This window comes from Carassius carassius, chromosome 6 (genome assembly GCF_963082965.1).
Source record: "Carassius carassius chromosome 6, fCarCar2.1, whole genome shotgun sequence".
NCBI lineage: Eukaryota > Metazoa > Chordata > Actinopteri > Cypriniformes > Cyprinidae > Carassius > Carassius carassius.
The window spans coordinates 27,899,555-27,914,556 of record NC_081760.1 but is presented as its reverse complement, the minus strand read 5'-3'; the positions used below and the strand labels follow the sequence as shown (position 1 = coordinate 27,914,556).

The window sequence follows — 15,002 nt, the reverse complement described above, 5'->3', positions numbered from 1 at the left end:
ACACCATCTGAAAAAATAAATAAATAAATGTTTGTGTGCCAATGCAATTGTGATTCTTGCTATAGCCTCAAGTGTGATCAAACATTCATGAGGTATACCAGAATAATCTGATTTCAGAAATTGTTAAATCACTTCATTCAGCATTTAATTAGCATCTTTAAGCCAACTCTTTCCGGCCCCTTACTCCCAAGTTAAAAATCACAGTGAATTACTCAGCCAACAGTAAAGAAAAAAATACATTTTATATCATTATACTCTAGGGTATGTTTATCAAAAGCATTGTTAGCCAGCTATGGTCACGAGTTTCACTGTTAGCAACATAGTTCAACGATTTGTTGTTTTCCTAAAACTTCAGCTCCAATGAACATATGATCTTTACTTGTGGACGGATTATGCAAGCTAACATGCAGAACAATCTATATCAGTCATTTCATATTAATACATATTTCATATTGTATTAGGGCATATTCATTTCCTAATATTAAAGGGACCTTGAAGAGATTTTAGAATAAAACTGATACATACAGTATAGTTGAATTTATTAAGATCAGCCATAATGGGAACTGGTAAGCCACTGTTTTCCGAAAGTGCCAATTGCTGTAATATTATATGCAGAGAATAAGTGAAGCTATTTGACTTCACAGCTCTTTCTTTAACAAGCTGGAAAGCTAATGTCTAGAAATTACACACACAAGCGCACAATAAACTCACGACAGAAGCCTCGGCATATTCCAACCCCTCACAACATGTTACAAGGCAACAGTGCAGAATGGAGCAGTAATGGGAGAAGGAGAATAGGCTATGCTCATATGCTAGCTAATGTAGAGCAGCTGCCATTAATATTGCACTAATTATTATTGCGTAATTCCATAGCACACGGGCACTAACCACACACGTGTTGCTAATGCAGTCAGCCGGCTACATAAAGAGCATGTTGGAGTGAATGAAAGAGTAATTAGAGAGGACTTGCTGACTGTTAGTTTTAATGTGAGCACGCCTGTGGCCCTAAATGCTCTACAGAGCAAACGAGAGAAGCCATCTGTGAAGCTCTGATCGACAGTATTGTCCACAGGATAAAAAGAAGGGGATGGTTTGCTTAAAGAATGCCAGTGAAAAAGAGATTTGCATTCTTTGTGCACTAGGGATGCCCGCAGTTTTTCTTGGACATGGATATTGAATTGGCATTTGCCCATTAGAATCGCAGAGATGTAGTAGGTTTGTTTTGGATAGATGCAAAGACTCCCTATAGCCCTGCACTTCTCTTTCTTTTTCTCCTTTTTAGCTTTTCTCTTTAGCTTAGCCATGCGATCTGCCAAACTGTCTTGATTTTTACTGTTTAAATATGTGTGTGTTTTTGTACCATATAAAATACCACTACTATCTGACAGATATCATTGAACGGATGTCCTTAGAAATGACACTTGTCTCAGTGACTTGTCTCTGGCTCTGTAAAAAGCAAAACATATTTTTTGTAATTATTTTTACATTTATGGTTGTTGGCACAGAAATTACACACTGCCCCTTAAAATAACAGTTCAACAAAAACAACAAAAAATCTCACATGATTTACTCATTCTGTCATTCTCGTCTTCTCAGTTTATATCACATATTTTGGTGACATTTGGTGAACATTTTTAGTGAATTAATTTTAGTTTTTTTCTTCATATAAAGCTATTTCATGACTTCAGAATATGCCACATATTTTTTTGGTCATCTTTGTAGCTTGCCAGCCCCTAGTTGCAATGAAATATATCAGTATAGAAAAGATCTATGTGGAAAATTAACTGTGTTCTAAAAAAACAAACAAAAAACCCCCCAAAAATCATGAGTTTACAATGATAAGTGGGCAAATAATTATGCCAGAATTAAATGTTTTGTCTGAACTACTTCAATTAATATTAGTAGTAATAATCTGGACACAAATGTGAAAAAAATATTTAGGCTATTGCTTTCATCCTGAACAAATTAAAAGAAAGGAGAGATGTATATTTTTTGCAGCAGTGACAAATGACAAGCTAACTGTGACAACATTTACTCTCGAGTACTCAATCATGGTCATGCAACTTTACAAAAACATGTCAAAAAGAGGCCTCATTCTTAATTTTGTCATTGGGTATGGTGTGACTTTCGTCGGTGTCTCACTGTATGACTCATTAGACAGAAATTTGCTTCAACACTGCACACACACGGTGACTTTCAGTCCACAGCTGCAACAGTCAAGACTCTGGAGACGCACACACTCTTACTTTCAAATGGCTAGATGAAGCATAGCTGAATGGAACTTGAGACAGGGTCTTTTAAATAATTATTTTTAACTTGACATGTCACATTAAAAATCAGAACCAAGTACTTAGTTTATTTCTGTAAGTGCTGTCAAGTACTCCCATTGACAAAATGACTAAAATGCACATTACAGACAGAACTGAACTTTTCCATTAAGGGGCATTTTGTATTGACAGAGTATCAACACAATGAGGCTAAACCAATGAAAATCAAATCACTTTTTGATCACTCTGCCCTACACCTATCCTTGATTTCCCTTTTAATTAACTTGTTTCTGCCTCTCTCACTTAATACCTATTATTCACTCTCTTCACAACACTCCCTCCATATGCTTTCATTGTCATCAGCCCACTTTCTCTCTCACTCTCACCATTTCTGTTGGGCACTGAGAGACATTAACATTACACGTGCGATTTTGCCAAGTGTCTCAGAAAAGTCACTTGAGCTGTTTTTAATTCACTGAGGCCTTTGGAAGATTGTCTGCGTGTGCATTAGGAGAAGTGGTGGTATATTCATTAAGAGAGTGTAAGAGAATATCATGCTTGGCTCTCTTATTTGCTACTGTGGCACTGAATACAGAGCTGCTCAGATGAGTTGTTTAAGAATGGTGCAGCACATAAATAAGACCCTATGAAACATTGCTAAATGCAAACATTGCTGAATGCAATGTTAGGTTCTACTTCCAAGCAACCATGGATAAGAAGTGGGATAAAAGCCTACAGCTTTCTTACATCTGTGTGAGGTCGATGGAGTCTCTGAAAGGTGTGTGTTTGAATACAAAGCAGTCTGTAAGTTAAAAATTATTTTCTTAAAATTAAAACGACTGGTCTACTTTCATTTTTCAGTGTTTACGGAAATCAATCTCTTAAAAAAAAAGAAAGTCTTCATATGCTAATGACATTCCCTACAGTCCTAGTCACATACAAACACATGCACCTCTGAATTGAGAGAGGCAATCTAAAGCACATCCTGTCATTTAGGAAAGAAACTGCACTGAGGCTATTGTCCCTGCTTTGAACAAACACACACACACACACACACACACACACACACACACACACACACACACACACACGGAGGTACACAGAGCCCTTGAAGCTCTTTTATGGAGTGAGTGCTTTTAGGTCAGCTGTCTCTCAAAGAAAGGTGAACTACAGATGACAGCAGCAGCACCCTCAGTTATTACTCGCTTTTTCTTCACTGGAGAAGAAGAGACAGACAAATGAGTGTGTGCACTTATTTCAAAGGGTCTACAGCAGGTATGCAAGACAAACTTTGCAGCATGTGTTGCCTGTTCAGTCTGTCAGTAAGGATATGCATCTGTGTGGATTTGCTGAGCTTCTATTCATGTGTCTGTGTGTGTGGGCAGCTTTTATATCCTTGTGGGCATGAAATGTCTGAAAATCTCACTAGAAACACATCAAAACCTGGCAAAACCATCTAGTGGGGACATCCTTGTGAGGGTAAATGGTTCATGCTAAATATGTCAAAAAATGTCTTAATAAAAGAAAATTCTGTAAGCCATTTACAGACAGAGGTCGTGGTTAGTCTATATTTATAATTATACAGCAGTTAGATTCGGTTCATTCTTATTTATAGAGGAAAATCCACATTGACAATTGTGCTGTCTTTCTCATGTCATATTGCTGAATTAAAGACCCCATGACATGGCTTGATGAGTAAAATTTTCTGTGGGACATTCTCATGCAGGAGGATTCATCAATGTATATATTTTTTTCAGTTATCGAAGAAAAAAATACTACCTTTCAAAAGTATATATATATATATATATATATATATATATATATATATATATATATATATATATATATATATATATAAAATACTTGCATTGAGTAAGGATGTATTAATTCATCAATAGTAATGGCAAATACACTGTTACAAAAGATTTAAAATAAACACTGTTCTTTTTAATATTCGATTGATAAAAAACAAATATCAAAAATATTAAGCAGCACAAGTGTTTTGAACATTGATAATCGTAATAAATGTTTCTTGAGCGTCAAATCAGCATATCAGAATTAAAATCACGTGAAAGACACAGACTAAAGGCTGTAATAAAAGCAAAAGTTGGATCAACAAAATACTGACACAATGGGGTGATCCTTTTTCCAACTCAGTAATTTGGTTTTTAATTTGTAATTTTTTTTTCCTGACATGCTGGTGTTATATCTTTCACTTGGATGTTATATGTTGCACAGAGTAAATACAGCTGTATAAAACACAAACTGTGTCCATCTTCATTTAAGGCTGCAAAGCAACAAAATGTGATGATTTTACAGGGGGGTGATTCTTTTCTATACCCACTGCAATTTTTGCTCTGCTGTTTGTGTGTGTATGTGACGTCCTTCACAGAGAGCTGTGGTGGTGTTGGTGGGCATGCACACACAGATCAAGATTAACTGAAGGAGGTGGGGGTGTTAGCTGGTGTCTGTATTGATTGAGAGTAAGCTGTGTGATTGTTCACATTGTTGATGGCTTCATTAATGGCTGCTCTTCTACAGGACCCCCCTCCTCCTGTTTGGCCCTCACAGCAGACTACAGACCCACCGCTGGAAGCTTCTGCCATAGCAAATTCTCAGGCCCTGTTAACACATTAACATTCCCCTGCACCCAGTGGCATACACATTTTTATTTCTTTCAATGAGAAAGGGAAAAAAGCGAGGTGAGGGCTAGTGCTAGGAAAGACTGACTACACTGAATGCAAATTCTGCTCAAATAAATGTAACCTGATTGTGTCACTGCTGCTTAAGGGGAGACGAATGACTTCCACTTGCTGTATAACTAAACAGCCACAGACGCCTATAGAACTGCATCACAATCATTTTACCACAATTTATGACCAATTGATAAAAGCACATCCAATTTCTTAACTCTGCTGTTGACAAATAGACATTATAGAGATTGAAAATGTCTTATAGCTGATGCAGAAATGCCCTAATCTAATGCTCCATCACTGCAAGTGTGGACACATCCATCAGCTCAAGAACAAACACATTACTGTAAGGGGCATCATCATAATGGCCTTCAAACATATGGCCATCCATCTTCACAGCATGAGTGTGTGTGTCCCTGTGTCTGAGTGCTTGAATTAGTACTTAAGTGAGGGAGTCCTTTTGGGAATACACCTGCTGGTGGGTGGGAGAAAACGATAACGTCTGTTTCTGTGAGGTTATTTATTTCTCATTGTATTTGTTATTTAGCACATGCTGTTAATCATAAGTGCATTACACTGAGTTGACAAACCAAAAGCATCTCTTGAATTTTAATGTGAGCTCTTCTCTTAATCTGCCACAACTTTGCTCTGCCCACAGTGAAATCTCACTGGTTCCTGTAAAGCACAGATGTATATAGTGTGCATTAGTGCCCGCCCATTTTTCCAGCAGCCTTGGTTCTGGTATTTTTTTCTATTCATTTTTTATTTTTTTTTAATGCTTTGTTAAAGCATTACACACCATGTAACAAGCCAGCCAGCTATAAGGTGAATTACAAAAATTACAAACTTTAATTTCAAGCAAAAAAAGTATTTGAAAATAGGACAAAAGACAGTTGTATTGAACTGTGTACATAACGGTTTAATGAAGGAAAGAACTACAATCCCATGAGGCATTGGGAATGACACTCTAATTTTAAAAGATGGTGAAATATTAAACTATGTTTTTTTTGTTTATTACAAAATGTGCATATATAAATTTGTGGAATTTTCTGTATATCTGTAAATGATTATTTAAAAAATGAGCTGAAATAATGAGAACAGATGGCTTAAAAAAAAGCATATACCATCAACTCGGAGCTCACAACAGGTCTGTATTTAAAGGTTTTTTAAGTTAGCATTAAAAACAATCACTTTCCCTTTGGAGAAAATGAATGGAGCTTTTACTACTGGAACTCCAATGTTGTATTTTATTTAAAATTTATAATATTTAAAAACTTTTTAAAATATGTAAATGTGCCAGCAAAGGCAGACAGAAAGCCCTTAGGTGCTGTGCCACTCGACTATGGAGATTAAAAATAGAACATATATTTAAATAAATAAAATTTCTGCTACATTTTTCATGTTTTATTTCTAATTCAGATTAAACTTATCAGCAGAGGTTTGACCTTACTTTCTGTGTTACGGGTGTGTGACTTGTCTTGTGAATTTTAGTGCAGACAGACTTAATACAATCTCTGGCAGGCATGTATCAGTGAATGTATTTGTTAAGTTAGCACTTTCTTTTGTGTGATGCATGTACTGTGCATCAGTGGCAGTCAATGTTTGGGACTGATAGCCGTATTTACTTGCACCATTTTATCTCAACAGGTGTTCAGGACCCCTTAAAGCTTACAGAAGTGAACTGAATACTGTCTGTATGAACGAATAACCGAAATCAGCCCTCTGTTAAATTCTCACAGCGGAAACCATAGTGACAGTAATCATCAAAGACAGTGACTTCTATAACACTGGCATGTCTTTTCACAATTGACAATGTTATTTAATAAACAAGTTGAAGTGCAAGTTCTTCCGTCAAATCTTAATTAACCGACAATGGCTTTCAATTTTTAACTGAGCATAGAACGCAGCATCTGGGTCATGACCAGACCACAAAACTGATGAGAGCGGATCTGGAGAAAATACAGTGACAGGATCGAAAACCCTCAGATGAAATCTGTTTTTTTTTTTTTTTTTTACTGAAACCCTACATGAATAAAACACAATTGCACTGTATGACACGATCCACTTGAGATCCACTTTTTTTTTTTAAAGCAAGAACAAATATCTGCCAATGGGAAAGAAAATGTAACTTAATTCATAAGGAAAACAAGGTTATTTTTCTTCCTCCGGTGGAAGATATTTTCTCATTAATTTATCAGAAAAAAAAGACTTAATATGTTATGTCACTTTGCCTCAAGTGCAATTCTTATTCAAGAACTCTTGAATCTTTTAGTCTATTTAAACCAGCTCCTTTAAGTTCATCGCAAAATCCTTTGAACAACCAATACACAGACCCAAGTTTCTACTCTACATATTTTCTTTTTCAATGTTTTTTTTTTTTTTTTTTTTTTTACTGGACAAAAATATTATTTAGGAAATTAACTTTCTGTGTTGAGAGTAATAATAGTCCAGCATTCACACAGCAAAGGTTTAGCGAACTCACTCTTAAAATGCAGCTGTGAATGCTGAAAGTTTATGTCAGTTTGTTTTTCCATTTATAACCAAACTAAGCATGAATGGAGCTGAAATTAGCACTGTAAAACATGACTGACAGCCATTTCAGTTGCTTTTTGAGCATAGCCGATGTGTGTTTCTGAGTGCATGTAAAAATGGCACTCCATTTCACTGGTCAGTAGGTTTGTGTGACAGCTAATATTAAGGACAGAGCGAATCCTACTTTAGAAAGATAAAGAAAGAGAGATTCTGGGTAGAATGCCAGGGCATTTCACAATTGTCACTATTTGGCTTCATGGCTTGAAAGGCCCAGACAATCTCACAAACTCATTTATTGTGATTTCTGCACACACACACAGCCCTCTCATGTTCTCCCATTAAAATGCACTATTCTTTGAACTCAATATTTTCACCTAAATGTGTTTTTTGGCTAATCTTCGTGATTCCCAGACTGTTTCCCGGACATGTCTGCAACAGCCGTGACAGCCGACACATCAAAGCAGCCGCCCTGCTATCGTAAGACGTCTAAATGCTGAGGAATGTAAGCCTGTTCCTCTCACAAACACTTATTTGAGATTTATACTCATCACAGATCACTGAAACGCACATCCGAGTGCCAGGAAAGATGCCATGGTGCAAAGAAATTGGTTTTGGAGTGTGTGATTTCCATTTGTGTGTGGGAGTGTTTGTGACTGGGGGGGGGGGGGGTGTTTGTTTAGCTCAAGTTATGTTTATTTAAGGGAGTGTGGGTCTTCATAGCGGAGGGTCCTAGAGGTGTAGTTGTGTAGGAGTGAGTCTGTTTGGTAATTTTCTTTAGCCTATTACTGTGTGTGTGTTCTCCAGTCTGTTTACTAAATGTAAATGTGTTTTATGCTTGTGAAGGGGCTTGAACAGATTGTGCCTGTGCCATATTATGCATCAGTGCGTGAGTGGGTACGTGAGCGTTTGACCCTTACTGTTCTCAGTAGACAGGGCAGTAACTGTGTTGGCTGCCGTGGTGTCAGATTTGACCTGGCCGTTCTCAAAAGCATAGCCCTCAGTCTCTTGAAGCTGCCAATTCAATCCAAAGAGATGCATGGCTGTGGAGAGAGAGGCACATGAGAGAGAAACGATCACTTAAGAATGAAGCAACAGGATGCAATGAATTCAGAAGGAGTGGAAACCCTATAATGCAATCAATATAAAAAAAAGTTTGCCCCTGTAAATGAGCTGGTATGATGTTGCTGGCCCAAGTCACAATCACCCCCAAGTTTCTATGATATTCTGGCTTCTGTATATGATTTCGGACCCTCCTTCAATGTCTGGGGATCTTTATTGTCTGCCAGGATAATTGTAGTTTGATCCCTTTGAAAAGTAACAGGACATCTTGTACTTAAGGCATGTAATATCTACATTTATTCAAGCATCACAAAATAAGTGGGAGAAGTTACATGCTAAAGATTAATACTTAAATTATCAGCAAAAGTAATGGTTATACTTTCCACTGTAAACACCCCAAGAAAAAACTATTCACAATTAATCTTTTTTTTTTTTAATGGAATACTGCACTATATATTATAAATTATTCATGCACATCATTTTTTTCATAATCTCTAATCTTTAATAAAAATCAAAGTCCCTAGCCCCTCGCAACAACATCTCTTCCTTGATGATATGTACACAGGCACAGGACAATAAAACTGTCTTATGGCCCGACGAGTTTCAGTCCCTCTCCTCCAGCAACCTGCCACTCACATAAAACAATCGCATAAATTAACAAGCGACAGTAAACTAACAATCCAGTCAATTCCCGATGGACAAAAATCAAGAAGCCCTCTACTTTTCCCCCCTGAAAAGCTGTTTCAAATAGAAATATGTCACAGTAGTGAAGAAAAGTCAGTCGCAATTATAGATACAAGGCAACTTTAAAGATAAACTCTAATAAACATTGTCAAAAAAACAAAAACAAAGCTAATCAGAGGGATGTTACGTAATCTACCCTCTACAATGACCTTTTTTGAAGAAGAATAAATAGCTACATGTCTTGAATTGATTTGTTTGTGCATTACTCAGAGGAACTCTTTAAACAGTCATTGTTTTGTGTCAAGTGAGAATACCAATTCATTCATCAAAGCTCAAGTATTTAAGTTAAAACAATAAAATATAGAAACCAGAGTAGCCTCAGCTGATGAATTTGGTTTTAGTGACAGGAAAGACTGTGTGGCTGTGCTGCGGAGTAATATGTTTAAACAGCTGCTTTGGCTGTCTCTCTTCACTTGTTCCTGAAATGTCTGAATGTTCTTACCAAACCGTGTGTGAAATCCAAGGGTTCAGAAATCACACTTAGCCTGTATATCTGTGACACGAGGTTCAGTTCAGGTGTGGCTAGAAGCACAACTGGCTACATTTCAGAGTGGGTTTGCCAAACATTCTTTCACGGATTCTGCAAACGGTTCCTGTGGGCAGAATGACGACCTTGGTGAATCAGCACCCATTTGAGCATGACTTGTTTCTCTGGTGATTTATCTAAAGAGCATGCTTGGAAAGGTCATACAGGATAGTGTACAATATGTAGGATTCTGTAGGAACTAAGCCATAATGGGGACTGATCCTTATACCAGTTGGCTGTAAACTGAGAGGAAATACAGCGAAATGTCAAGGGGTTGACAAACTAATTCTGCTTCATAGTTGTAATGGAGGAATAGGTAGGTTATTCATTTTGCAGCAAGTTTGAATCAACATGAGAGTAAAAAAAAACATATTTTCATGTTTGGCTGAACAATTTAACTACAATGCTATTTACAGCCTTAATCTAGTGGTAATTGTGATGTCCCTGTGATTTGTGATATCATTAGTTGGTTTTGTCTTGCATTAGTATGAAAATCTCATAGGAGATACTGCATATGAGTCCTTGTATGTAGGTGTGTGTGGTAGCTGTGCTGAGGTGGGCTGCTCTGAGGGGACAGGCTGATCCTCTCTCTGTTAGCTGCAGACGTTGGCTCTAATAAAGGTAATTTAGACCTGCCAACAACCCCCACTGGGTCTCTTCATGCCCCCAGAGCACACACACACAACCTCCCCACATAAATCATTCTCCTTCTCTCTGTGCTGGTGTATTTGTGTGTGTTTACTTGTGTGTGTAACGTTTCTTATGTGTGCTTGTTATCTGGAAATGTAGGCTTTCTCTTGTATTCCTGAAATGTGCAGATAAAGCTCTCCAGCTCGCTGTAACATTATACGACAAAAGAGCTCCAATGACATGGAACGCTAATGAGAGAGTGTATAGAAGAGTTGAGGTGTGAGAGAGTTTCATTAAAGTATTTGAGCAGTAATTGGCTTATAACATTCCTTAAGCTCATGCTCCAAACTCACTCTATATCTTTCTAACTGGTCCACTCTCTCTCTTTCTCTCATTAAATTAGATACCCGCTGGGTCGGCCCGTTCATGGAGCAGCCGATGTCCAGCACTCTGGCCTTAGCCCAAGCAGGGGGTTACGGAAGAGTGGGTGGTATTGACTTCTCTGACAGAAAGACGGCCACCCCCTGCTGATCTGATTGAGCTGCTCGCCGACTCACTTTTGAGCAGGCTACTCTATTAACTTTCGGCATCGTAAACGAGAAACGAATATGGTAGTGACAAGTTTCTCACCTCTGTATCAGATTCTTTTTGTTAATTGGAAAGTTGGATTCATCTGAAACTGAAACTAGTGTGGATGAATAAATAATCTAAAAAGAAAAACAAATTTATGGGCACGCATGGATCTAAGAACCGCAGGGTATTTGGGAACAATCATGCATGTGTATGGAACACATCCAGGCTATTAGAATACAAATGTGCCAAGTGCAAAATAAAAACGCGTCTAGTTCTCTCAGCTGACAAAGAATGTAAATTGGCTGTTAGGTTTTTTTCCTCATTTTCTTTCCCTCCGTTGTCTCGCGAGTGCTAAAACAGCTAAAGGTGGGCGAGATCATGGGAGGTGGATCGCTTTGTTGATGAGGCTTGGGAATGGAGCGATGAATGATAAAGCAGGCTTCAGAGAAAGACCAATTCTACATGGGGTGAGTGGAGAGAGAGAGAGAGAGAGAGAGAGAGAGAGAGAGAGAGAGAGAGAGAGAGAGAGAGAGAGAGAGAGAGAGAGAGAGAGAGAGAGAGAGAGAGAGAGAGAAAGAGAGAGAGAGAGAGAAAGAGAGCGAGAGTGAGAGAGAGGGGGGGAAAGAGGGCAAATGGAGGGAAGCACAATGCCTGATCAGTTTGGAAGTAGGCCGCTACTGCCTCAGGTGTATGCAGAATGAATGAATAACAGAGGAAGCAGGAAGAATGAATTTTCACCAGGGCAGGGTTCACATGCAGAGTGGTAAGATTTACAGTTAACTAAATGCAAGGCAACTTATATGAGGCAGGATTGGTGGTTATGTAACCAGTGGGACTCGCAATGCTATCGAGGACTCTTTGACTCTTAATCTTAAAATACAGCTCCATATTTCTCACTGTATGTCACTTTTGATCATTAGCAAGAGGATGGGGAAACTGTCTTTCTGTGACTCAATGAGGAACTATTTTCAGAACTAGTGGGAGAAAAATAACAGCAAGCAACACCAACAAAACTGAAAAAACAAACGTGAACCATTGCATTTAACTGCGAGAGAGACACGCCAATGAATAAAAAAGACTTTCTGGAGCAATAAATCAAGGCCAAAACCAAATGTCCTTCCATCCCTCAGGGTGTTGTGTTGTGAGTAGAGCTGCTGACAGCCTGTCCCCTGAGCATTTCCAAATCACCCACATAAATTACCTCAAACTCTCACTGTCCTTATTTACAATCATCAACCACTTTTTGCAAGACACCAAAGCTACATTTTTGTATGCCTATTTATGAAAAAATACATTCAGAAATTTCATTAATGCCAATCAAAACTTGCTTTTTCGAATTCGGGTTGAACAAGGTACACAACAGATAAAAAAAATTACTCAGACCATTAATTATTCTAAAATCATTTAGTGAAAAACATAAGTGGGAGGACAAAGCAGCTCGCTTAACTGTGAAAATAAGAGAGCACTGTGGAAAGACTGAGTTAATATTTTCTCCAGTGTGTCACTACTCATTCGTTGAGACAGAGACCGAATGAAAAACTGTGCTTGGCTGTGCCTAAATGTAAAATGCTTTTCAGAGGTGTGAAAAGCTGTGAAGTATTTATGAACAGCTTCTCCATCTTTTAAAACAGTACTGAGGAAATCTTGGCATGCCATGCTTCCTTTGGCTGGTGTTTTGTCCACTGGGGCCCCTTTATGAGTTTCTCCAGCTTTTGGCCTCAATGCTAGAAGCAAGGTGGAGAGGCCATCGGCACTCTGTTCAGAAGTTGTAACTTACTTAGCATGTGCATCACTTTATTTTAAAAAAGGGAATAGTTGAGGGAGGGTGTATAGATGTTCTGGTTGTAAAGTCATGCTTTGCTCATGAATGCAGAAATAATTTAATATGATATTTATTTCTGTTTTGCTAAATAAATAGTCAGTGTTACATACTGATTCAGAGATCAGGTCAGTAGTCTTTGTAGTTTCTAGCAGATGATAAACAAACAAAGTAAAACAAAGTATATGCAGGATGTGCAAAGTTATTCTAAATAACAGTGGACAGCCTAACTTCTTAGGATTAAAAATGACTTGTCAACAACTATGAAATGAAAACTGCTGGAAAGGCATATGATGGCATGAAGGCCTTCCATCAGGACTTGTGCTGCATCAGTCTTGCCTCAGAACTCTCTTTTCAAGAAGCTCAGGGAGCAGTTAAGTGAGTAAAAAAATCTGGTCTCAGGTCTATTCAGTTAACCTGTCGTTCTAGTGAGATTTTAGTGGCGGTCAGAGGAGCCTCTCAACATGTTTGTGGCATCTGGGTGAACTTCCATCCAGTATTAAAGCCATCCTCAGAGGATGTGGTATTGATCAAGTGATCATTAAAAATCTCTACGTGGCTATATAACCCCTGTTGAACAAGGACAGAGAGAGAGAAACCTGATTTCCCCGTTCTCTGTCTGTCTTGTTGTGTGGGTGTGGGCTTAGCGGAGATGGCTGGGGTCTGACACACCAGATGGGACTGACAGAGAAAAGGCTCTGGGTTTTCTTAGTTGCTGGAAGAGCTGCTGACACATAGCGAGCAAGGCATTGTTTGCTGTGTGAAACCAAAGAGGAGGATACTGTATGTTCTCCATCTGCAATGCTGACAGTGTGAGACACAGTGAGACCAAGACGCTGCATAAATTGAACTCGTTTTACTCAAAATGTAATGCATTCTTGTGCATAATTAAAGACGCATCCACCTGCAGAAAAACAATCACGTCATCAGCTTTTACAGAAGTTAACAGTGAATGTTCCACTGTGTTTACTTGATAACTGCATAGATGTGCATCTTGTTGTAATGCTTTATGAATCAAATATTTCAGTTCTCTCTCTTTTTGTAATACACACAACTAGTCAAAGAGGCCATTCATTAGGATACCTTTTAACTGCACTTTTTGCATAGTCTGTTTAACCCAACCAGATAGGACAATTTACAAGTATTAAAGCAATTTACTGGTGCAGCATAATATACTCTTATTTATAAATTGATTTGTTTAGCCTTCACTATTCAGATGTTGAAGTGGCCAAGCAGCAGTTTTAAGAAGACTCATAAATTCATAATACGATTTTATATAATAATCCCAATTATAATTCTTAGTATTAAATGCATATGCTACACAGGGAAAGCATTTAAAGCATAAATGTACTGCATATTGGTTGGAGCCTCAAGGGGCGGTCACACTAGCCTTTGAACGTGCAAAATTATTTCGGACGCCGTTGCGAATATGGGCGGGAGCAAGATATAACGGTTTCTCAGATATCACAACATGGATTAATCTGTGCTTTTACTGTGTCTTTTGCGACGGCGTCGAAAGCGTCTTATATTGTACTCTCTGTCTCTCTCTCTCTATAAATATATACACACTAAACAATAAAAAAATTATAGAACGTGTCCTCATTCAAATGTACCATCTGTTCCCATTTTCATTGACACTGCGAACCATGCAGCTTCTTTTTTTATTATCTTTTAAACATGTATTATATAAAATAGGATGCTGCGCTATGGCTAAAATTAGCACTTCCTTCATTTTTTAATTTCTGTACAGAGAGGTCACGCAGTGTCGTATCAATCATCTACTGGTCACACAATTTCATGTGATGCGAATTCGCAGGTCAGAGTTCATCAAACTTGTATTTTCGTACGCAGCAAAATGCTAAATTTTTCGCATGAGCCTGCGTTTCCGGTCTGACACATTCGCATGCGTTTGAATGGAAGTCAATGGAACGAAAAGTGCAGTGTTACCACCCCTTCAACCTAGTGTTCCTGTAGCTCAAGCGGTAGAGCATTGCGTTAGCAAGCAAGCGCAAAGTTGGGGGTTCGATTCCCCGGGAACACAAGATAGGTAAAAATTGATAGCCTGAATGCACTGTAAGTCGCTTTGGATAAAAGCGTCTGCTAAATGCATAAATAAATTTTTTTTTTTTTACTTTTCAACGGAGTGTTCTCAGAACATC

The 15,002-nt window shown here is 38.2% G+C and overlaps 1 protein-coding gene across 1 annotated transcript in view; it reads right to left on the bottom strand.

Annotated features, from left to right (window-relative positions):
• Positions 1-15,002, bottom strand: part of LOC132141676 (teneurin-3-like) — a 277,539-nt gene that overhangs the window by 85,563 nt on the left and 176,974 nt on the right. Inside the window, exon 7 of the mRNA XM_059551345.1 lies at positions 8,374-8,532. Coding sequence (XP_059407328.1) covers positions 8,374-8,532 — 159 coding nt within the window. The remainder of the gene's footprint in view (positions 1-8,373; positions 8,533-15,002) is intronic.